The sequence below is a fragment of the Fragaria vesca genome, linkage group LG6 (assembly GCF_000184155.1).
Source record: "Fragaria vesca subsp. vesca linkage group LG6, FraVesHawaii_1.0, whole genome shotgun sequence".
Lineage (NCBI taxonomy): Eukaryota > Viridiplantae > Streptophyta > Magnoliopsida > Rosales > Rosaceae > Fragaria > Fragaria vesca.
The window spans coordinates 36,912,576-36,934,639 of NC_020496.1; the positions used below are offsets into that span (position 1 = coordinate 36,912,576).

Sequence of the window (22,064 nt, forward strand, 5' to 3'; positions counted from 1 at the left end):
GGGGGGGGGGTGGGGTGTCATGGTCTTAGTGTGGCTCCGTCAGTGCTGGTAATAAGCTCACCAAAGCATCTACAACACAGCAAATTTCACCCAGTCTAAGCTATCTTACCAGAACCAGATGCTTCCTAATCTACTTACTTGGATTATAAGAGCATCTACGACTTCTAAGCTGAAAAATAAAGAGAATGATATACCTGAATATGAGGGCAAGATAGCCTAATTCCTCCTCAGTTAAAGAAAAGCTAAACAAATCAAAAGAAAACAAATGAGACTAACCAGAGAAAAGTCATACTGGAAAACCTAGCTAATAAAAGGACATGGTTGAATACTCTTTTCAAGAAAACTAGCTACTAGAACACGAGGAAGAATAAGATCGATGAAGAGTGTCAAACCTAGCTACCAAATTTTGGTGAAAATGTAGCACTAATAAATTACATGCATGAATGCATTGGACCCCATCATGCCCACTCTATCTCCTAAATGCTTGTTCTTTTTCCTGCTTGTAATGGTGAAATTAGGTCAGTGTCCCCATGGAATCCTATTTTGGTTCTTACGTATGCACCATCTACAGCAACCTTGCCAACTCTAAAACACGTGTTTCATCGGATTCACATACCTAACCGGAGGATGGTAAGCAACTCCGGTCTCGACCCTGTAAATCCAAACGTGGTATTATTTAAGCATGAATTTTTTAATTTGGTCAGTTAATGACGGGATGAACATGCATGTTTGCAACGTAATTAGTTAATAAAAAGAGGTTTACCAGCTAGCTAAGAAGCATTGATCGATGAAACAACCAACTTTGTTAATTAAGTGCTTTACATAATTAGCTAGTTGAGTAATTAGGTTGAAATCGTGATCAATCTAGCTAATCATATAGAACATAAAATAAGTTGATCTGCTTACGATATATACCTGCATAGTATAGAAGATGAGATAAGTTCATATTAAGACGTGTATTGCATGATTGTGAAGGAAGTCATTCGATCACATCAACCGAATGCGATGACAAGTGTATGAATGAAGCAGTAGGCGCCAAAGAATAAACGAGAGCTTAGCTAGATGTATGTTGAGAAAAAGCTTAGTTTTCCCAGTTTTGTCACATTATTACTTTCGTTTTCAAGGTGGTCACCAGTCTTCCACTACTGGTTGATGCATGCGTTACCGACTTCTTTCTTTTCTTGTGTTTCACTTTTCGATTTTGGGAATCTAATTTGGGATATCTGAGATCAAGTTGGATCCCGTTACCTTCGATCACACATCGATCTGACATTTCTATCAATTCTCTGCTCTTGTGTTTCATTCACTTGCTCAAACAAAATTCCAGTCTCTCTTGCTCTACGTTGGCATCAATATATATGACTTTTCTATACATATAGCATACATCAAGTTGTGAGCCGTCCGATCGTCTTGAATTTTAAATTGTTAAACGATCAAACAGCTCACGACTTGATCGATGTATGTCATTACAAATGTGTATGACAGCCGAACTCATATATATAACGTACATGCTTCTGGAAATGTTATCTTCGATCTTCTATGCAACAACATACACGTACATACTGAAATCAATTCTATCAAAAAAAAATAAAATACTGAAATCAATGCTCCCACTTAATCAAATCAGCAGCCCTATATAAAAACGAATACGCTATTCATATTGGAATAGGGATCTTATTTTTATATACAGCTATGAATATTAGCAACTTAAAAACAATTAGATACGTACACGAACACGTATAGAAATCTCCAAACAGGATCTTCAATGGTGCAAAGGAGAGGCCAATTGTTATATAGAAATATAGAATAATCATACACCGGGGGACTGCAGAAATCACTTGTATATGCAATTATAGAAACTAGAATAAACTAAATAATCATGCAAGGCCACAGAAACCGGGTTTTATGATGCATGTTTCCACATCTTATATGTAAGCCAGCTGATATATCATATATTTACACAGATACACCTTCAAATTAGATTCTCTGAATATCAACGGAAATATATTTGGATCGATACGAGCAGGGAATTACTCATTCATACGTAGAGAGTAGTAGATCGATCGCGGGTATCTGTAATCAGTAATCTCCTAGTAAGAACATAACTACTGGAACTGTTCAGACAAATTACATGTGTGCCCAGGTGTTCAAAATAATCAAGATCTTACTGAAGTCATAGCATATATAATGGTATTCTAGATGGATCATCCGGCCAAGACTGCATCTTGTTATATATAAAGATATTGAGTTGTATATAGTTGATTGTTGGTGAAAATTAAGTTTTGATTGACTTGAAGCTGTTTTATTTGCTTATTGTTTGGACTGTCGGGAAGTCTCTGTCCTCTGATAGCAACCATACTGATTGATATCAGTTACATCTTTGGGTACCTAGCTAGCTACGTGCCAATGCACCTTTCCTATAATTGAGTTTTCATGGCAGGCCAGACCTCTCTCGTGTCGTCAGAGAGATATTTCGATCTCTAGCTTTGTTCCTTAACGTATATGATGACTACTACTTAGCCTCCCAAAGGAATAATAATGGAGGAAGAAGTATAACAGTGTTCGAAGAAATTCTAGAATTCAATCGCCGAGAGCCCGAGAGTACGTACGTACGTGCCTCTTTCTTGGTCTCCTTCTTGTAAGGAAGGAGCATCTAATCTAGCTACTCTCCAATTCAATGCAATAATAATGAACGCCATTATTGGTGATCCAAATTTGAGAGAGATCGGATAGAGATGATCGAATTGGTCTTTATTGACAGACGAAAAAAATTAGACCGAACATCGTTGAACACCATGCATATATATCTCAAATCAGGTCAGAGCAAACATGGTTTGGTTTGGGTCGATCCGATCAATCTAAAACTTGTTGCTATAATCCAATTATTCTACAGTAGGGTTGAGACTGCCCTTAACGCTTTTGGAAAATAATTGGGAAGCGCAACAAGTCTTGATATGAACAACATGCACAGTTGGTTTTTTTGTTTTTGTTTTCAAAATGGGAGAGAAGAGGAGAGAAAGGGGGTTTTACTTGTCTGCTCGATCTGTAAGCGTATAGTCTATACTTTACGCAATTAGTGGATCTCAAGTTTACATTCTTGCCTTTGAGTTTCACATTGTGCTTTTGCACGTACTATGAGTAATTGTAACATAATTGTTAGTTTACCAATCACTGTTCACCTCATCCGTTTGAACAACACAAAAGTACTCGTCTCCAAGGAATTGAACCCTCAACCGAGATTCCTTCCTTCCTTTCTCGCCCTTCATTCACTCGACGAAGACAGAAAACGAGCACCACATCTAAACTGCACACTATTGAGTATTGACATCCCACGTCGAAATCTATTCAAAAAGGAAAAATGGTTTCAAACAATGTCTCACATTTTAGAGAAGCAAAATTTTGGTATCTTAACTTTAGAAAACTTTAAAACAGTATCTCACGTTCTTACCCCAACCAAATTTTTGTATCTAGAACCGTTAGCTCCGTTAAAATAATTAAAGGCCGAATTATATTTTCGTCCTTTCAAGAACAACAAATAAGGTTATTTTGGTCATTTCAAAATAAGGGTATTTTGGTCATGACCAAAATATGACTGCCGTTTGGTTTTTAACGGATCTAACGGCTCCAGATACTGAATTTCAGTCGAGTTAAAAACGTGAGATACTGTTTTGAAGTTTTTTAAAGTTAAGATACAAAAACCTTGCTTCTTTAAAAAGTGAGACACTGTTTGGATATTTTTTCATTCAAGAATATACATTTATTTCTATTTTCCTAGACCATTTCGACCGAGGTGATATATTTCCTAGGCAACAAAAATAAATGATTTCTCAAATATAGCTAATTATGATGAGTTGATTTAACCTTCTATTGAGCTGATACTATGCATTCGAAACATTGGAAATGAAATGACATGTCTACCGAAGTCCACGCTCTTTCTTCGGTTTCCCGCGAAATTCTCAAACGGTTCAAAAACATTCCTTTCATTCCCCAAATCATCTCTCTCACCCTCTCTTTCTCTCAATCTCGAATCCCTAAAATCTCACACATTCCGAGATTAACTTCCCCTTTTTTCATCTTCCACTTCTTCCTCTCTGATCGTTCTGATTCCGTGGAAAAACTCTGTATCTAGTTTTTGTTGAATATAGTGTCTCATTTCCTTTGTTGAAAAATTAAGATCCACCGCGGAAATCCGATAACCCCGGAGTTCCGCCATGGAAGATGAGTAGACAAATCACCACGCCGGTTAAGTTCCGCCCTCTACAGAACACAAGCGGCGACGAAGCTACCGCGGCCGCCGTAGTAGAAGAGCACCCGCTCCACATTCTATGGCGCCACCAGATTCTGGACCCGGACTCCAACATTGTATCCGTCTGGCACCACATCTTCCTCGTAGTCTGCATTGTCGCGCTCTTCATCGACCCTCTCTACTTCTACCTCCCCTTCGTCGAAGGCGACGCCTGCCTCTCTACCGACAACCGCCTCTCCGTCGTCGTCACCTTCATCCGCTCCTTCACCGACCTCTTCTACCTCTTCCACATGCTCATCAAGTTCCGCACCGCCTTCATCGCCCCCAGCTCTAGGGTTTTCGGCCGCGGCGATCTTGTCATGGACCCCAGACAGATCGCCGTCAGGTATCTCAAGTCCGACTTCATCGTTGATCTCGCTGCCACTCTTCCTATTCCGCAGGCACGAATGAGCCAATATCCATTTTGATCATTAATTACCATGTTCAATACGTGATTTGGTTAAAAACTAACTTGCTTTCGTTGTCCCATTTGGTTGGATTTGCAGATTATCATCTGGCTGGTGATCCCCGCAACCAAAAATTCCAGCGCAGATCATGCCAACAGCACTCTGGCCCTTTTCGTGCTTATCCAATATATTCCTAGACTGTTTCTCATCTTTCCTTTGAATCAGAAAATTGTGAAGACTACTGGTGTTGTGGCCAAGACTGCCTGGGCGGGAGCCGCATACAATTTGCTTCTTTTTTATCTAGCCAGTCATGTAAGCATGCTGGCATTTTCGCTTTTTCGGCCATTCCTGCGATTGGTTTCTTTTCTTTAGTTAAGCATGGCATTCCAATTTATGTGTTTGCTTGTCCAGATAGTTGGAGCTGTGTTTTATATTTCTGCCATAGGGCGGCAATTCCAGTGTTGGAAAACCGAGTGTATAGCAGAGAACGAAGAGAATGGTGTGCTTTGCCTCAACAGATTCCTGGATTGCAAGAGCTTGGAGCTACCAGAACGGGAATATTGGGCCAACGTTACCAAAGTAATTAAAAACTGTAATTGGGATGACGAAGAGATCGATTTTAAGATTGGAATCTTTGGGGACGCTTTCAAGAGTAAAGCCGCAATGTCAGGCTTTGTTAGGAAGTACTTGTATTGTTTCTGGTGGGGTTTAAACAAACTATGGTATGGCTGCAAATCTCAGGCAATATCAAAGTCCTGCTTGCAGAAACTTAAATATCATATATGTTGTGATTTAGGGGATTTGAGTTGTATGCTCTAGTGGTTATACTGATAAGAAATTCCTCTTGTAGCTCATACGGACAGACTTTGAAGACGAGCACATATCTCGGCGAGACAATGTTTTCCATTATCTTGTGCCTTTCTGGTTTGATTTTGTTCTCCCTGTTGATTGGCAACATGCAGGTATAATGCTTGATTACAATTTCCGTTCATACTTTAAGGTTATAAAATTACTGTGATTAGGCTGATATTGTGTGCAAGAATTTAGTTTTAATGTGGATCCATGTGACATTTTACAAACTATGTCAAAACAGTTGTGTGCAAAATTTTCATGAATGAAATTTGTGAATGCTGGTGCTGTTTAAATATATATTCTTTTTCCCTTGGTGCAGACTTATCTGCAATCAATGTCAAAAAAGGTTGAAGAATCGAGGATTAAGCAAAGAGATACGGATGAGTGGATGAGGCATCGCCAGTTACCTGAACCCTTGCAAGAACGTGTTCGTCGATTTATGCAATACCAATGGTTTGCCACACGAGGAGTTGATGAAGAATCCATATTGCACTCGTTACCTGTTGACCTCTGCCATGAAATCCAGCGGCATCTATGTCTTTCCCTTGTTCGCCGTGTAAGTCTTCATCCTTATTGTCTCATGATGTTTTTACTTTTAGTTCATACATGGTGCTGGTGATGTTCATCCCCTGTAATGTATCTGATCACAGGTCCCTTTTTTCTCACAAATGGATGACCAACTTCTTGATGCCATATGTGAGCGTCTCGTCTCATCCTTGACTATTAAAGGCACATACATTGTTCAAGAAGGTGACCCAGTAAATGAGATGCTGTTTATTATTAGAGGGAAACTTGAGAGCTCCACAACCAATGGAGGGAGGACTGGCTTCTTCAACTCCATCACCCTAGGACCAGGTGACTTCTGCGGTGAGGAACTACTGACATGGGCATTGATGCCAAGCTCTAGCCTTAACATGCCTTCTTCGACTCGTACTGTGAGAGCCCTCACTGAAGTTGAAGCTTTTGCGCTTCGAGCTGAGGACCTTAAGTTTGTAGCAAGTCAGTTCAAACGTCTTCACAGCAAGAAACTACAGCATGCCTTTAGGTACTATTCTCACCAATGGAGGACATGGGGTGCTTGCTTCATACAGGCTGCTTGGAGAAGGTTTATAAAGAGGAAGATGGCAAAGGACTTGGCTATGCAGGAGAGCTTATACTATATGCATGCACCTGGCCAAGAGGAAGAGGGTTACTACTACGACGAAGAACAAGCAAATCTTTTAAACCAGGAGGATGGTGAGAGTTCATCGACAGGGGAGAAGTTAACCATCTTCCAGCATCTTGGGGCCACATTTCTGGCTTCCAAATTTGCTGCAAATACAAGAAGAGGGATCATGCAGAAAGCTCAGCTGGTTGATCCTGATTCAACTAGTTTGCAGATGCCTCGGTTGTTTAAGCCAGATGAGCCTGATTTTTCTGTAGATTGACACAAAAGATACAATTAGTTAGTTCGAGAATAATCAGGGAAAAGGAAATGAACTAAGGAAACAGTAGTTAGGAACGAAGTTTTGTGAATTGATGTAAAATTACTTCCAGTTAGACTAGCAATGACCATCAGCTTTGAAATTCTCTTCGTTACTTTTAAGTTATTTGAAGCAGTCCATATACTTTCAATATAGATAAGATTGATTCACCTATTAAAGCACAGGATATGCAAAAACTACTATGGACTACTACTCCAGTACTTCACATATATACTGTCAAACTTTCAGTTCCCAGTAAGTACTTTCAAGTTAAGTCGTATCATCCATGAACATATATATATATGCATGACTGTAACTAGATGAGGATGGAGATCCTAATGACTGCATTTTAACATTTCAAATCCCATTTATAAATGAGTTTGTATTCTCTAGTCTTAGCTGAAGATGGTAATGTTATATTCTCAACTCAATCACTAGTGTACTTATTGGGATAATTTTCGTTTTTAAGTTACTATTGACCCACCACCTAAACAAAGTGTTTGCTTAGAGGATAATTCTTGCTGAATTGCACTTAGAGATCATCTTTAACAATTTCTACTTAACTCATCAATCAAACCAACCCGAGCGTGTTTGAGAGTCAACTGGATTTTGTGAAGGCACGTACAATGCTCCACCAATCGAACCGAATGGAATGGCGGAGCGGGTGTGCAGGGTTTGATAGAAAAGTAGATTCTAGGATTCTGATGCAGTAAGATACTGATACAGGAGATAGACACTACTACGAGTCAGCAGACTTTTGTGTCTGGCAAAATCCAAGAATGGAGGTGGAGATAAAGGTCGCTTTAGGAATTGAAGGTTGAGCTGTGATGGTTTTATCCGTGAGCCGATCTGGAGAGTAAGGAGGGCTTTGAGAAATATGGGAACAAAAGTCGGGAAGATCAACCCTGCTGCAATCAGTTGTTAGCATCAATAGGTTGTAAGGTGGCTTGAGATTGCAGATATGACTAGATAAACTGTCAAACATGAGTTTGGATGCAAAATGAGTTTATTTATTGCAAGCTATCGTCTAGTTCTAAGAATCAGACCATGAATGGATGGTTAAACCAGGTGACTTCCATCCATTTCCAAATGAATGGTTAGTTAATCCAAGTGACTTCCATCCACTTCACATAACCACATCGTTCAAAAACCCAGAAGGGAAAGCACCCCAGGGTCAGAAGTCTCCATGGATGAACAGATCAGAGGCTAGTGCAGGGAATGCTCATTTACATATGGGTTTTAGTCTCGAGCATAGATTTCACTACAGTTTGCAGGGTTATTGTCAAGCAAAACCCAATAGTAGCAACAATGTAAAGGTGGCTTTGAGAGTTAAACTTGAGCTGTGAAGCTGTCTAAGAGTTACAGGGTAAGAGGTTTCTGAGAAGATGACAATGGAAGTCAGGAAGACAGTGACTTAAGATAACAAGTGATGAAAGTACAGAGTGTTCCTTCCTAGCAACATTAGAAATGAACACACTAGATCGGCAAGAAATAATACGTCAGGAATATGCCAGAAAATCATTAACATACTGAAGTGCAACAAAAGTGAAAAAATGTAGAAATGGCAAACCAGCTACATCATGGTCTTTCAGTGGACTACAATCTTTTTACTACAGGCCACATGTGAAAATGCAGACAAGATTATTGGACTACTTCCCGGTGTTGCTCTCAAGTTCTTTCTTCAGCTGCACAGAGAAATCGTCATTGACATCATCATCATCCCAATCATCCTCCCATTGCTGTGTTGCCTCTTTTCCTTCCTCCTTGTCGTCCCACTCTGTCAGTATAAAGAAAGCAACCCAATCACTATGAAAGCAACTTTAAATCCCAAAGATTTTTCATCTACACTCAATAACTATGCAGTAACAGCTATTATGGACATCCTGTTTTTAATGACCATAATCCTTTCCATCAACAAAGCCTTCATAATCAAACACTCCAATTGCTTCGTATAACACTCAAGATAACCACATAGCTTCATGCTTTTCTTCAATATAGTATTCTGGCCTACACTCAGTGTATTCTAGGACACATGGTCCATGTTCCTAAAATTATATCCACTTATGCATATAATGTTCATTTTGATCACCATAACCCTGTCTCGTAAACAAAACCTTCCTACTCAAACACTATCGTTGCTCATTTGATTCGCATAACATACCTAGTATCAGGCATTGCTTAAACACCTATTTCACAATCATCATAATTTCGGTAGTTTTGACTAAATTCATTGCATACTACAACATATCGGTGCATACTCTAAACCCCAATCAGTGCATTACATATTCCATAACAATTAGTTTGTGATGAACAATAACTTAAGACCCCAAAAATTACCTTGATTGATGTTGAACTCTTCAAACTCGTCATCGTCCTCGAACACATCCACCTTGGGGTCTTCAGTTACCACCTTCTGATCCTTCTCCATTTCAACAAAAGCCTGCGAATTTGCAACCAATCAATCAATTAAATTCAGACCCAATTATCAACCACCAACCCAGAGCCGATCGCCGTTATCAAAATCAAATCTTGATTCGGAGAATCATAAACCCTAAATCAATTGCGGTCTCTCAAAAGCAGAAGCTACAAAATTTGGGAGAGAGAGAAAGAGAGACTTACTGTTCAAGAAAAGTGGAAGAGTTTGATACTAGGGATTTGGTTGTTCTTCTTTGATTGTGAGCTTTGAAGAGTGCGGAGGTTCTTCTACTTATGTGTTTCGAATCGGGTTCGGGTTTTCGTTTCCAATTGGGTATACTTCTATTGACTAATCAAATCTTGCCACGCGTATATGTTAAAAAGGACTGTTTCAGCATTTTCTATTCGGGTGTGCTTATAGACACTTTTTAACATATTTTGAATCATTTTAGCTTTAAAAATACGTGTCTTTTATTTCAAGTTTCACCAAATTCAAGCCAAAACTCTTTGCTATAGCACACGAGTTTCTGGCCAGTTTTACTTTTTTTAGGCCTCCGGTTTTTTCCGTTCGGGTGTAGACACTTTCTAACATATTTTGAATCATTCTAGCTTTAAAAATCCGTGTCTTTTATCATTTTACTCGCGATTCTGGCTTAAACGACTCACGCGTGCCGTGTTTTGTAAATTTGTTGCAATTGTTGTTTTAAGAGGTATTGGGTGAATTTTCCAAGTTTGTGTTCTAAGCTTGTGTTTTCTTCAATTCTTCTCATATTGATATCAGGAACCTTATTTTCAAAAGAATATGAGGTATTGCCCCTCATTTCAGGTTTCACCCAATTCAAGCCAAAACTCATTATTATAGCGCACGAGTTTCTGGTCAGTTTCACTTTTTTTATGCCTTCGGTTTTTTCCGTTTGAGTGTGCTTTATAGACACGTTCTAACATATTTTGAACCATTCTAGCTTCAAAAATCCGTGTTATCATTTTACCCGTGATTCCTATTTAAACTACTCACGTGTGCCGTGTTTTGTAAATCTTTTGCATTTGTTGATTTAAGAGGTATTGGGTGAATTTTCAAGCTGGTGTACTCTTCAATTCTTCTCATATTGACATCAGGAACCTTAGTTTCAAAAGAAAATGAGGTATTGTCCCTCCTTTCAAGTTTCACCCAATTTGAACCAAAACCTTTTGCTATAGCACACGAGTTTCTGACTAGTTTCACTTTTTCTGAACCTCCGGTTTTTTCCTTTCGGGTGTGCTTATAGGCACCTCCTAATATATTTTGAACAATTAAAACTTAAAAAACACGTGTTTTTTATCAATTTACTAGCGATTCCAGCTTAAACGACTCACGCATGTCGTGTTTTGTAAATTCGTTGTAATTGTTGTTGGGTGAATTTTCAAGCTTGTGTTCTCTTCAATTCTTCTCATATTGACATCGGGAACCTTAGTTTCAAAAGAAAATGAGGTATTACCCCTCCTTTTCGAGTTTCACCCAATTCGAGCTAAAACCTTTTGCTATAGCATAGTGTTTCTGGCCAGTTTCACTTTTTTGGGCCTCCGGCTTTTTATATTCGGGTGTTCTTATAGACACATTCTAACGTATTTTGTACCATTCTAGCTTCAAAAATCCGTATCTCTTATCATTTTACTCGCGTTCATGCTTAAATAACTTACGCATATCGTGTTTTATAAAGTTGTTGCAACTGTTGTTTTAAGAGGAATTGGGTGAATTTCCAAGCTTGTGTTCTCTTCAATTCTTCTCATACCGACATCAAGAACTTCATTATTCAAATAAAAATGAGGTATTTCCCCTCATTTCAAGTTTCACCAAATTTGAGGTAAAACCCCTTGCTATAGCTTTAGAGTTTCTGGCCAGTTTCACTTTTTTTGTGTCTCCGGTTTTTTCCGTTCGGATGTGCTTATAGACACTTCCTAATATATTTTGAACCATTCTAGCTTCAAAAATCTATTCAGGTGTCTAGAATGAATGATAAAACTAGAAGATTCAAAATATGTCAGGAGGTGAATTAGTGAATTACATACTCCGTGCCGGTACGCATCAAACATGGCAACGCTATAATGACACATCTCATTTATTCTCGACTAATTTCATGAATTTTCATTATTACATGACAATGAAAAATTGAAAACCCCTAACTGATTACATGTCTTTAATTACTGCATGCCTCATCAATGAGCGACTGCAACGTCTGCCACGACGACCCGCCCTCCTCCACCGCCCTCCTCGCTACCTCAGACAACTCCTTCACCTTCTTCCTCACCACCTCCCCTTCCTCCTCCTCCATCAACTTCTTCACCATCTTCTCAAGCCCCTCCGCCTTCACAAACCCCCTAACCGATCCGTCACACGTCTCTACTCTCAAACCAACCTTTATCTCCTCCACCACCATCCTCGCATTAAGCGGCTGCTCCGCCATCATCGGCCACGCGAGAATCGGCACTCCGGCACAAATAGCCTCCATTGCCGAGTTCCACCCACAATGACTCACAAAACCCTCCACGCTCTCGTGGTTTAGTATATCCGTCTGATCAACCCACTCGCTCACCACCATTCCTCTCCCTCTCACCCTTTCATCGAACTCAGAGTCCCACCAAGTGAAGCTCTCTTTCTTCCTTATCACCCACAGAAAATTCAGCTCCGACTTCTCCAGCGCCTTTGCTATCTCCTCAACTTGCTCCGAGGAGATCACCGCTTGCGTTCCGAACGCCACGTACAAAACACGCTTCCCTTCCACCTTCTTCTTGTCTAGCCATTCTATCCAGACCGGCTTAGGATCGTGGCACTGTGGTTTAGGTTTCAGCTGGCAGAGTGGTCCCACATTCCATGACTTGGGGGTACACTCGGTGTTCCAGTAGTCGACGAAGACCGGTTCGAGCTCGTAGAAGCTGTTAGTGACGAGGCCGAAGCTCTTAACGACGGCTCCCATGACGTTCATGAAAAACTCCGATCCTTCCGGACTATGCTTTCCGAAAGAAGAATCGAAGTCCTGTTTTGTAATTTTGATCCAAGGAAACCGAGTCAGCGTTATCAACTCGTTGTCCGACTCCGCGCCGTGGAGAAGGCGATCCTCAGCGACGGTTTTGAAGACGCAGCCGGAGTAGTTGTTGAAGCCGTAGAAGGCGAGCCGCGGGAAGTTAAACTTGACGGCGGAGTCGAGGGTCCACCAGAGGAAGGAGTCGGAGACCATGAAGCTGACACGTGGGAGAGAGCTTAGGGCTTTCTCGAAGTCATCTTGCATGTGTTTTGTGGCGAGCGTGAAGGGGTAGAAGAGGCGTTCGGAGACGGAGGAGAGCTTGTCAGTGCTCTCGACGCCGGAGGGGATTTCGGGGTGGATGTTTTGAGGGAAAGGGAGGTCTACGACGGAGGCGGTGGAGGAGGAGAGGAATTGGTCGATGAAGGGGCGGTTGGCGGGGGTAGTGAAGACGGTAACGGCGAGGTTTCGAGAGAGGAGGAGGCGGGAGAGGTGGAGGAGAGGGATGGTATGGCCTTTGGACATGAAAGGGAATAGAACAACATGGCGGCGTTGCGGGGATGGAGAGTCTGAAATTGAACCCATCTACCTAGCTTGTTTCTTCTTCACTCAGTTTCTGTGGTATGGCATTGACTACATATAGGTGTGTGTGGTTTGTAGAAGAGACGTAAGTTAAAGCATGCATGGCCTAGTTTTAAATTCAGGGTACTAATGCCGTGTGGAGGTTTTATATGTGTTGTGTGGTTACGGTCAATGACCTAATATGTAATTAAGCTGATGATGCTAATTACTGGTCGACGTTTCAATCGTAATATCTTCCATTTTCTGCTTAATTACGTAACTTATGTTATTAATTAGGAGACAAAAATGGAACGTTTCATTGTTGAGAAATGCAAGCATTCCCTTGTTTAACATTATTGAAGAATGAGGCAAAGGAAGAAAGAGTTTATACTTCTAAAATTTTACATCAAGAACTTAAACTCGAAATTTGTTTGTTGAGCTAAGAGAATGTATAGAGTTAATAGAGGGGGTAAATTTTGAAGTCGATAATTGAGAACGTACTGTCATGTTTTGGTGATATACCCACCAACATGTCAAGAATTTATACCAACCGGATCTATGGCGGTTCAGTAGTGAGATGTTTGCCGATTTGCGTATCCAGGTTAACTGATCACCATCAATATCAGTATCAGATTGAGGCCAGGAGCGCTAGCTATCATCATATATATATATATATATATACACACACATTTAGGTAAAGCAGAGATTTATTGGACCGTTAAAGTTAGATAGACTCTTGGATGTTTCAAAGTAATAAGCTAGTGATGGTTTCATTTTGTGGAGGAGCTCAAATAGACCTATTTGACTGGCTGTCCCCTGTCCTCTCCACAAAACAAGACACTCGATCATCACTCTCATGCATAGTCCCATTTCTATGTTCCACTGCAGCTCCAGCTAGAGCGGTGAATCAGACATACGACGAATCCAAACTAATTTTCTTCCAGTACAAATGGCTATCTATGGCTAAGGCCGGAAGGTGCGAGCTAGCTCCACGTATAGTGTTAGAGCTAACATTATATCAAATTGCTGCTGTTGCTTCCTAGACATACCATGTCAAGACCATCACTGCAATTTAGGACCATTACCAATTTCGAATCACTATCGGAAAGATCAGTCTTACACCGTACCGGCCATGTAGAGCTTCAGTTAACGTCGAACCACCATAGTTCAAGTCTTCCACTGCGCGGCCGGATATTGGAAACCTAGCAGAATACACACTCATCAACTCCCCGAACTAGAAATTAAGCGCTCAAAGAGATAGAGATTGTTAATTTGAGTACATGACGATAAATTATATGATCGTAAGAATGCATAGGATGCATGGTGGTTTTAGGAGGAGACGTCGTTGTCCTAGGTCAAGTAAACAAACATTTCGATGGAACTCTAGAATTCTATTGTTCGTTGTCCTATCCCTTCGCATGTGACATGTTGTAACTATGCAATGCAGCATAGTGTCTAGCCATTTTGACAACTTCGTGAATCGAACACGGTTTGGGAGGGTTTCCTACCAGATCGACGCTCAACACTAGCAAGCCATTTGCAGTACCATTATTGGCATCATATATATGCGGAATTCCGTATCTATGGTTGTAAAGATTTGTTTACGGTTCACTAAATTTAACATCCTTCAGTTACTTGACCGTATCACAAACGGTTTTGATAACACAATTTATATGACAAAGATCATTGAAAGATATTTTCCTCTATATAACATAGAGCCATAAATAGATTTGAAAGTCGTGCGGCCTTGTAATATCGTGGCGGTCGTTTTAGGCTAGTATGGGGGACCAAAATTGCAGTCGGCCGGTTTGGTTTTGTTTGGAGGTGGCCAATTTTCTCACTCAATTGACTCAATTCTAAACTTATTTGGTTGACGCCCTTTTCTTGCAATCTAAGATTCTTCGATTTACAGAGATAGACTCACTACTCCAGCTTCGACCGGGAATTAGATTAGTCACAAGAATCCAGACTAGCTGAGTATGAATGGCTACAGCTCAATGCTCATGCCTCAGAGATAACAATATCAATGTGTTGCTGCTGCTGTTGCTTTAGGTTTGATTACCTAAATCAGCACCCATATTCGAACCACATACTTCATTGCAGTATATGACACAAAATCACAAATATCGACCACTTTTGCAAAGGTACCACCACCCCACTTACAAAGTTACAATCAACAACAAATTGATAGTGGCCTTAAGTCTTCAATTGAATTCTGGTACGTAAATGGTAAACTCAGTGACGTGCCCTCTTCCACAGGTCCTACATGACTAAGAAAGTTAACAGAAGCAGCTGGTATGGTTCAGATTGCTCTAATGACACACCAGAATACTATCTTCTATAATTTATAAATCGATATTAATGTGTCTGAGGTTGTCGATTTAGACAATGTCAGACGAAAATAACTGATATGGGAGGTTCAGAAATTTTGAAATTCATTTGGATGTCCTTCTCATACAATCTAGGTTCTTCGATTTACAAGCACACACTATACTACAGCTGCCATGCTGAAGATTACAAGAATCCAGCCAGCAAATTCAAGCAGCTACACAAAGTTAATGAAAAAAGAAATCAACGTGTTGCTGTCTCTCACAGGACATCAACCTAACCCCACCCCACATTCAAACCATACTTCATTACAAACTATGGTCACTGTCAGTTTTCGACCACTATCGGGAAATGAAAGTTCCACCATTTACAATCAATAGCAGACGACCATGAAATCTTCAACTGGATTGTGGAACCTAGCTAGCTCAGCTACATGCACACTTCTAAATACATATACTATGGAAAGAAAAGCCTTGCTCAAAGATTAGAGATATTAACAAGAAACGAAATATTTGGGGGTAATCTTCCCTCGAAGAGGATTGATGATGGTCTAGTGATGATAAACACCTGCCCCAAGCAATAAACACATTCTAGTGAAGGTAAGAAAGAAGCCCTCCAACTTTACAAGACAGCATCAAGTACTGCCTTGTTTGCCTTGTTTTGCCCTCAGAACAAGCTCCTCAGTGGTTGTCCCAATTATCTCATTTGCACGTTTCAGCCCAACACAGAAAAACCGTCCAACGGAATCCTAAATTCACAGGTAAGTTCCAAGTGAGAAAAGAAGAAGCAGTTCTCTACAGAAGACATATTACATAATCTAAATGATCAAGGTACCTAAACGTATCGGATTCATAAAAATTTACCATGCAAATACAAGATAAAAAACGTGATAGTTTGAGTCCCTCATGGCCTCACGCTTTTTCAATGGAGAAATAGCAATCAGTAACAATCAGCCTATTAATCATTTTTGTTGGCTTGCATGTTCATTAAGTAGGAGCTACAGTAAATCTAAGAAGTGATGACATCATCATTTATACTATTAAAGATTTACCACCGTGTTCAATAAGGGCTTCAGGGAGTCTTACCCGAGAGACAATTCCCAATTTTTCCAACTTCTCAACTGCATCATCCACATCAAAATTACAGCTGGCGCCAAACTCTTCTTTAATGAGTTCCTCACACCACCTATCCAGATCCTATAATAATTCATCCAATCATCCCAAATAAGACTTCTCAAGAATATACATTAAATTTCTTGCAATAATTAGGGTGCTAATAGACATAAGTAAAGAAGAAAGATCCGTACTTCTCTTGTAGCTTTTCCCTGTTCCATTAATATATAGAAAGAAAGTATCACCTCCTTGACCTAATCATTCAAGACATAAGAGTACCCATATAAGCACCACTGGTGTGTAACTGTATTAAATCTATTTCGAGTCGGTGCTATTGTTAAACAAGACAAATTCAACTTTAAAAGGAGAAGAAAAAAAGAACGTATAGATTACTACAAACACGTCTCATGAAACAAGTGAACCAATTCCTTGGACTCTGTTAGATTGTGAATTGTCTGTATTTACTAGCACCTGATTCAGTATGTGTAATATGTATGTGTATATGACTATATGTAACATGTGAATGTATGTGCATAGTTTTAGTTAGTTACTTGCACCTGGTACACCTGGTACTATGCAGGATTGTGTATGCAATATGTATGTGTATGACTATATGTAACATGTGTATTTTGTGTAAATATGTGCATAGTTAGTTACTCACATTATGTATGTAACAACTACGTGTACATGACTATATGTAATATGTGTCTCTGTGTATGTATGAGCATTATCAATGTAATATGTATGTGTCTATGACTATATGTAACGTGTATCTGTGTATGTATGCGGCATAGTTATAGTTAGTAACACCAATAAAACCTATTAACCACCAACACAAATTCACAAAAAAAAAGTTTCATCAAAGCTTGCAGCTTACCTCCTGTTGAATCACATCATCGCACAAGTGAAGAAGAGTACCTCTTCCACTATCCAGCTGCTTGTCATACATGGACTGTGTTATTAGGTTCTGATATGCAGCCAAGTTCTGCTGAAAACTACAGTTAATCAAGAAACAGTAGCCACATTAGTAGCTGAAAGAAAAAGTATGAAACAATGTGAGGCGGTTGAAATTACAATATCATATAGAGCTGGACACTCTCAGAGAATGAGTAAACATGCAACCCCAGACCCATGACCAATCATGTCATCAGACTGACTTTACAGCATATAGTGGCCTAATCTGACTATGTTTACCATATAGAATCAACAGAGACAAAAGCAGATATTTGAAATAGTTAACTTGTCAGACTAAAACTTTTCACAGTGGCACGCATATTAATCGAAAGAATTACATACATCCCAAACAATGAAATTCAAGAGACATAATTATAAGAACATACTTAACATCATACGCCCTTAGCATGACGTACAGGCTTAATATTATGAACAATATACACCTAACCAGCCAATTGGAAGAAACATAAATCATAAGAAGAAACCTACCTGAAGTATATCTTAGCACAGTAACCAATCACAGTGGAAAGAATTGCAATGATGACCCAAAAGTCAGCATTAGGCATTTCAAGCGAACTAATAACAGCTACCTGTAGAAGAAAGAAATGATAAGCTGGACTTTGCAAAGTAAAAAATGTCAGAACAGTGCATGTAGACAAACTTCATTGCCACTAAGAAACTCACCAGCCCAACTACAGCAGAGCCAAGGAACTTGACCCAGTCCATTGGAGTTAATCCTGGGTTCTTCTTCTCGGGCTGTCAAAGATATAAGTTAAACAATGTTAAGTGGTATCCAAACTTAGGCCCCAAACTTAAAGAATAATTATAAAGAAAATGTAGAAAGCTATAAGACTCAGGCCCATTGGGGGAAAGAGATAGAAAGGAACTTACAAGAACTATCTCCATATCAGCCATTGGAATATTTTTGAAATGTTTCACAAATATTCCTCGTTCTTCTTTTGCTTTGGGACTTGCTCGCCTGAATAATCATAACATTCACATCAGTGACTTAATTTGAGGTCATTTAAGGGCAGGCTTCGTAGATCACCAATCAGTAAGCAACGAAACACCCTTTCCTTTAAAAATATTAAATAATACATAATAAACCCATAACTTATAGCATTCATTAAATTCTCCAATGTAAAAGAAATCCCTGGTTCATGTGTTCCTTTGGACCGAAATCCAGTATAGTCTAACTATATGAAACAGGAAACTAGGAAACTACACAATATAATTCTATAAAACAGATCCCCAACTTGGTGACTAAATACCAGCCTAATTTTGTTGAAGAGGAAGAACCAACTTAACCGTGCACGATTCACGACAACATTATCAAAAACAATCATATTAAAGCTAAGACAACAGATTACCTGTAAACAACAATTATCCTATCAAAGGTTGGCTCTTTGATTGTCGTCTTGCTCAGTAAGCCTTTAACACTGAAGGACAAAGAATATATAAGTATCAGAAGCGGCCATAGCTTAGTCCTATGCAAAAATAAAGCCAAGTTGGACAACCTTAGTTCCATATTTTCAAGACGAATTCGTTCAACATATAAGTCCTCCTCCTCCTCCCCGTTGGCTTCTGAGGTGATTTCATCATCCTTCTTTGGATCTTTTGTACGCCGACTACTTGACCTTCTGGATAAAAGCTTTTCAACCCTGCAATGGCAATCATAGCAGCAATGGAGAGAGAAACAATTGCTTCAATATCTAAAGTGAATTTTCTCAGGTACGTTCTTAATTGTCTTTAATACCAATCATAGGTAGTGGCTAAATACGACTTTTTCAAACATGAAACATACGATTGTATTTTGTTCACCTCTATTAAAATTGATACAATCCCATCAATCATTCTAGTTAGTAACTGTATAACAAATTCAAAACAATTACTTACCTAGTTATTCGTAAAAGATATGCCCAAAAACGTCCAATGATCATGTCCACTTTCTCCATGAAAAAGTAATCAGTTGTCTGATCAAGTCCAACACCACGACGGAAGATAATGTACTGAATGTACGAAAAATAACACGTATTAGAACTCTAACAAGGATGGTGGTATAGTTACTACTGTTTCCTAACAAGGAGTAACAAAACAAGCTTGAATTATTAAATAGAATCTACAACTTCCAAATGTTTGCAAGAATACCTTATCAGCAAAATCAGGAAGGTTTGGCTGAGGATTCTCTTCAAAGAAGGTCTTCAGAAGCTTCTTGTCAAGCTACACTCATCAGGAACCAAGCATTGGGATCAGAATATGAGAGAGCACATAAAAAGAACTATAAAACATAAAGTAAATAGTTGCACCGACATTTACAAATGCATTTAATCTGCAGGTTCTTACTTGCCATCTTACTCAATTGACATGAAGGGATACCCCATACAACATACCTTAGATTCATCAACCACGATGGGAAGATTCAGAAGATACTGCCCCGAATGCGCAACCTCAATCTCTTCATCACTTGCAATCTTGAAATTACTCTTCTCCATCACCTGGACCATAACTAACAAATATCACATTCTTGTACTACATTGTAAATCGATAACAGTCCATACTACAAGAATTCCAGATACAATGCTACTCGCAAGTTCTCGTATTCTCTAGTCCTCATACATTCAAAACACACTTCCCTATGCATATTATCAAAACAAAAACAAGAACTACCTCCATTAAGTAAGTGAGGAAATTCTGCTCCAGCACATCGGTTTCTTTCGGAGAAAGATTCTGCTGCTTTAACTTCTGATTCCCATTTACGGGGTCGAACAGCGAATACAGTTGCTGCAAACAAACCATACGTCAACAAACAAACACCTCATCAAGTCATCATAACAACAACAACATGACAAAATGACCAAGTGCGCAATATGTGAGACATAATATGAGACATAATACCATCAAATCCTCGAACTGCAAAAGATACCAAGCCCGAACGGTGTACTCAATTCTCTTGCACAGCTTCAGAAACTCCGCCCGGTCGGAACTATGCTCTGCGAAAAACAAGGCGTGTTTTCAGTAAAGTACATTGAAGCAAACAACCTAAAAGTAATTACTAGAATTGAATAGGATTAATACCGATGAGGTTGGCCAAGGTCATGATGAGCTTGGGCTTGAGGACTGGAATCACGGACTCGCGCTCTATACGAATCATGTCCTTCTTCTTTTCCATTGCTGCTGCTGCTTTGTGGGTGGCTTGAGATTTTGAGACGATAACGGATTGAGGGGAGAAGGTTTATATTCCTGAGAGAAAAGGAAGGGGTTTGGGATTGGTATAATTTTGGTGTTGTCTGTTTCCTGCAGAAAACTGTACTGTTGGGGAGAGAAGAGGTGAGACCGAAGCAAGACCACGAATATGGTCTTCGTCAAACTGTTTTATTTACTGAGGTCAAATTGTTTGTTTCACTGCCGTTATTCAATTACCGACTTCGTTTCTAGATTGTCCTGATTTTTTTGACAATTTAGAGTGCTACTAGCATTAATCATATCTAATCTAATGGGTGGGTTTAATTGAAGCATGTTATGCTACAATAAGGGGCATTGTATAAGGTCACGGTAGCTCACTGAGTCATTATTTCACATACCAACAATGAAGAGGAAAATATGATGAAGAGGGTCCTTAGTGTACGATTTGTTAATTGTTTACTGTAAGAGTAACTGTGTGTTTGATAATACCATGTGAGGCATATACCTGTTATGATTCACTATTAAGATTGTGATTTCTGAAATTATTATTAAGCTTATGTGTCTTGTAAGATGACGTATAATTTAAAATTGTGATAGTTGTATTCTTTAAGTCGATTTCCCACCAAACTTTAAGCCTGATCATAATATGTGCGGTCACTCTTTATAAGTCTAAAAAAAAGAACACACACAAAATTATCAAGTTGTAAGGAAAACCTCTATAAGACACTACATACACCTTTGTTAAGATTGAAAATCATATCATCAAAAAAAAAAAAATTGACAATCATATAATTGGTAAGAGCGTTCTAATAAACCATATCAGCTCGGTCAATCTATTATTTTATTTAGAGTACATGATTAGACACTACATCACTATGAGTGATAAGTAACACCATTAGTTCATGCAACAAAACTAAACCAAAAGCCACTCTTAGTCTCTCACAATCGTCTCATTAACCACCACACTGCATGCGACAGTTAAGATTTTAAATGAGAATTTTAAGAGAAACTTATCATGTTGTTTTGCCATCAATTATTCCAACATCGATCATATACACTATACTTCCTCAATAAAGATACATTGTGTGGAGTTATGGACAAAACAGAAAAATACTCACTCGACTTTTTAATCATCTAATTAGTTGATCAGACATATTACGTGATACGGAGGCAATATAATGATATGACATTGTAATCAAGACTCATGTTATGATTTTAATTACCCAAAACAGCTAATTGCTTGGGTTAGTGGAGCTATGCACCGACGTTAACATTAGAGTACAAAATCTTAATCTCCCCATAAACTTTAGAGATAGTGAAGACGGGCCACCATGTCCCCCCAATAATTCCCACAAAAAATTGACATTATACGCGAAAATCTCATTTCCCAGTGTTGGAGCGTCAGTTCATAATCCCCTCCTTTTTGGTAAGATTTCAAAATCCATGACATTTTTGTTCTGTAATAAGAAAACAATAATCTTAGATAATCAAACAATAATGACCCGTGG

The 22,064-nt window shown here is 39.1% G+C and overlaps 4 protein-coding genes across 4 annotated transcripts; 1 reads left to right on the forward strand and 3 right to left on the reverse strand.

Annotated features, from left to right (window-relative positions):
- The first annotated feature begins 4,218 nt into the window (after positions 1 to 4,218).
- Positions 4,219 to 6,971, forward strand: LOC101292046 (putative cyclic nucleotide-gated ion channel 18-like). Its single transcript, XM_004306290.1, has 6 exons — positions 4,219 to 4,686; positions 4,792 to 5,004; positions 5,104 to 5,414; positions 5,543 to 5,654; positions 5,864 to 6,100; positions 6,195 to 6,971. Exons 1-6 carry the CDS (start codon positions 4,219 to 4,221, stop codon positions 6,969 to 6,971), a joined length of 2,118 nt encoding a protein of 705 aa, XP_004306338.1.
- A 1,415-nt stretch (positions 6,972 to 8,386) lies between these two features.
- LOC101315072 (probable 26S proteasome complex subunit sem1-2-like) lies at positions 8,387 to 9,730 on the reverse strand. Its single transcript, XM_004304556.1, has 3 exons — positions 9,627 to 9,730; positions 9,345 to 9,447; positions 8,387 to 8,784 (listed from the first exon to the last, which is right to left on the reverse strand). Exons 2-3 carry the CDS (start codon positions 9,433 to 9,435, stop codon positions 8,657 to 8,659), a joined length of 219 nt encoding a protein of 72 aa, XP_004304604.1. The 5' UTR covers positions 9,436 to 9,447; positions 9,627 to 9,730; the 3' UTR covers positions 8,387 to 8,656.
- Positions 9,731 to 11,596: 1,866 nt separating this feature from the next.
- Positions 11,597 to 13,003, reverse strand: LOC101292336 (UDP-glycosyltransferase 90A1-like). Its single transcript, XM_004306291.1, has one exon. The coding sequence runs from the start codon at positions 13,001 to 13,003 to the stop codon at positions 11,597 to 11,599; it is 1,407 nt and encodes a 468-aa protein (XP_004306339.1).
- A 2,244-nt stretch (positions 13,004 to 15,247) lies between these two features.
- Positions 15,248 to 20,667, reverse strand: LOC101315363. The gene is made up of 15 exons (XM_004304557.1): positions 20,449 to 20,667; positions 20,269 to 20,363; positions 20,041 to 20,154; positions 19,764 to 19,868; positions 19,522 to 19,593; positions 19,270 to 19,382; positions 18,891 to 19,034; positions 18,744 to 18,812; positions 18,265 to 18,352; positions 18,058 to 18,129; positions 17,863 to 17,963; positions 17,297 to 17,414; positions 16,614 to 16,673; positions 16,393 to 16,503; positions 15,248 to 16,055 (listed from the first exon to the last, which is right to left on the reverse strand). The coding sequence occupies exons 1-15, from the start codon at positions 20,540 to 20,542 to the stop codon at positions 15,942 to 15,944; spliced, it is 1,470 nt and encodes a 489-aa protein (XP_004304605.1). The 5' UTR covers positions 20,543 to 20,667; the 3' UTR covers positions 15,248 to 15,941.
- Between the last annotated feature and the right edge of the window lie 1,397 nt (positions 20,668 to 22,064).

Coding starts and splice junctions, on each gene's coding strand:
- LOC101292046 (XM_004306290.1), top strand. CDS start 4,219: ATGAGTAGACAAATCACCACGCCGGTTAAGTTCCGCCCTCTACAGAAC. Junction 4,687..4,791: donor CCACTCTTCCTATTCCGCAG/GCACGAATGAGC, acceptor TTGGATTTGCAG/ATTATCATCTGGCTGGTGAT. Junction 5,005..5,103: donor TTTTTTATCTAGCCAGTCAT/GTAAGCATGCTG, acceptor TTGCTTGTCCAG/ATAGTTGGAGCTGTGTTTTA.
- LOC101315072 (XM_004304556.1), bottom strand. CDS start 9,435: ATGGAGAAGGATCAGAAGGTGGTAACTGAAGACCCCAAGGTGGATGTG. Junction 8,785..9,344: donor AGAGTTCAACATCAATCAAG/GTAATTTTTGGG, acceptor TTATACTGACAG/AGTGGGACGACAAGGAGGAA.
- LOC101292336 (XM_004306291.1), bottom strand. CDS start 13,003: ATGGGTTCAATTTCAGACTCTCCATCCCCGCAACGCCGCCATGTTGTT.
- LOC101315363 (XM_004304557.1), bottom strand. CDS start 20,542: ATGGAAAAGAAGAAGGACATGATTCGTATAGAGCGCGAGTCCGTGATT. Junction 20,155..20,268: donor TGCAGTTCGAGGATTTGATG/GTATTATGTCTC, acceptor GTTTGTTTGCAG/CAACTGTATTCGCTGTTCGA. Junction 19,383..19,521: donor TTCCTGATTTTGCTGATAAG/GTATTCTTGCAA, acceptor TCGTACATTCAG/TACATTATCTTCCGTCGTGG.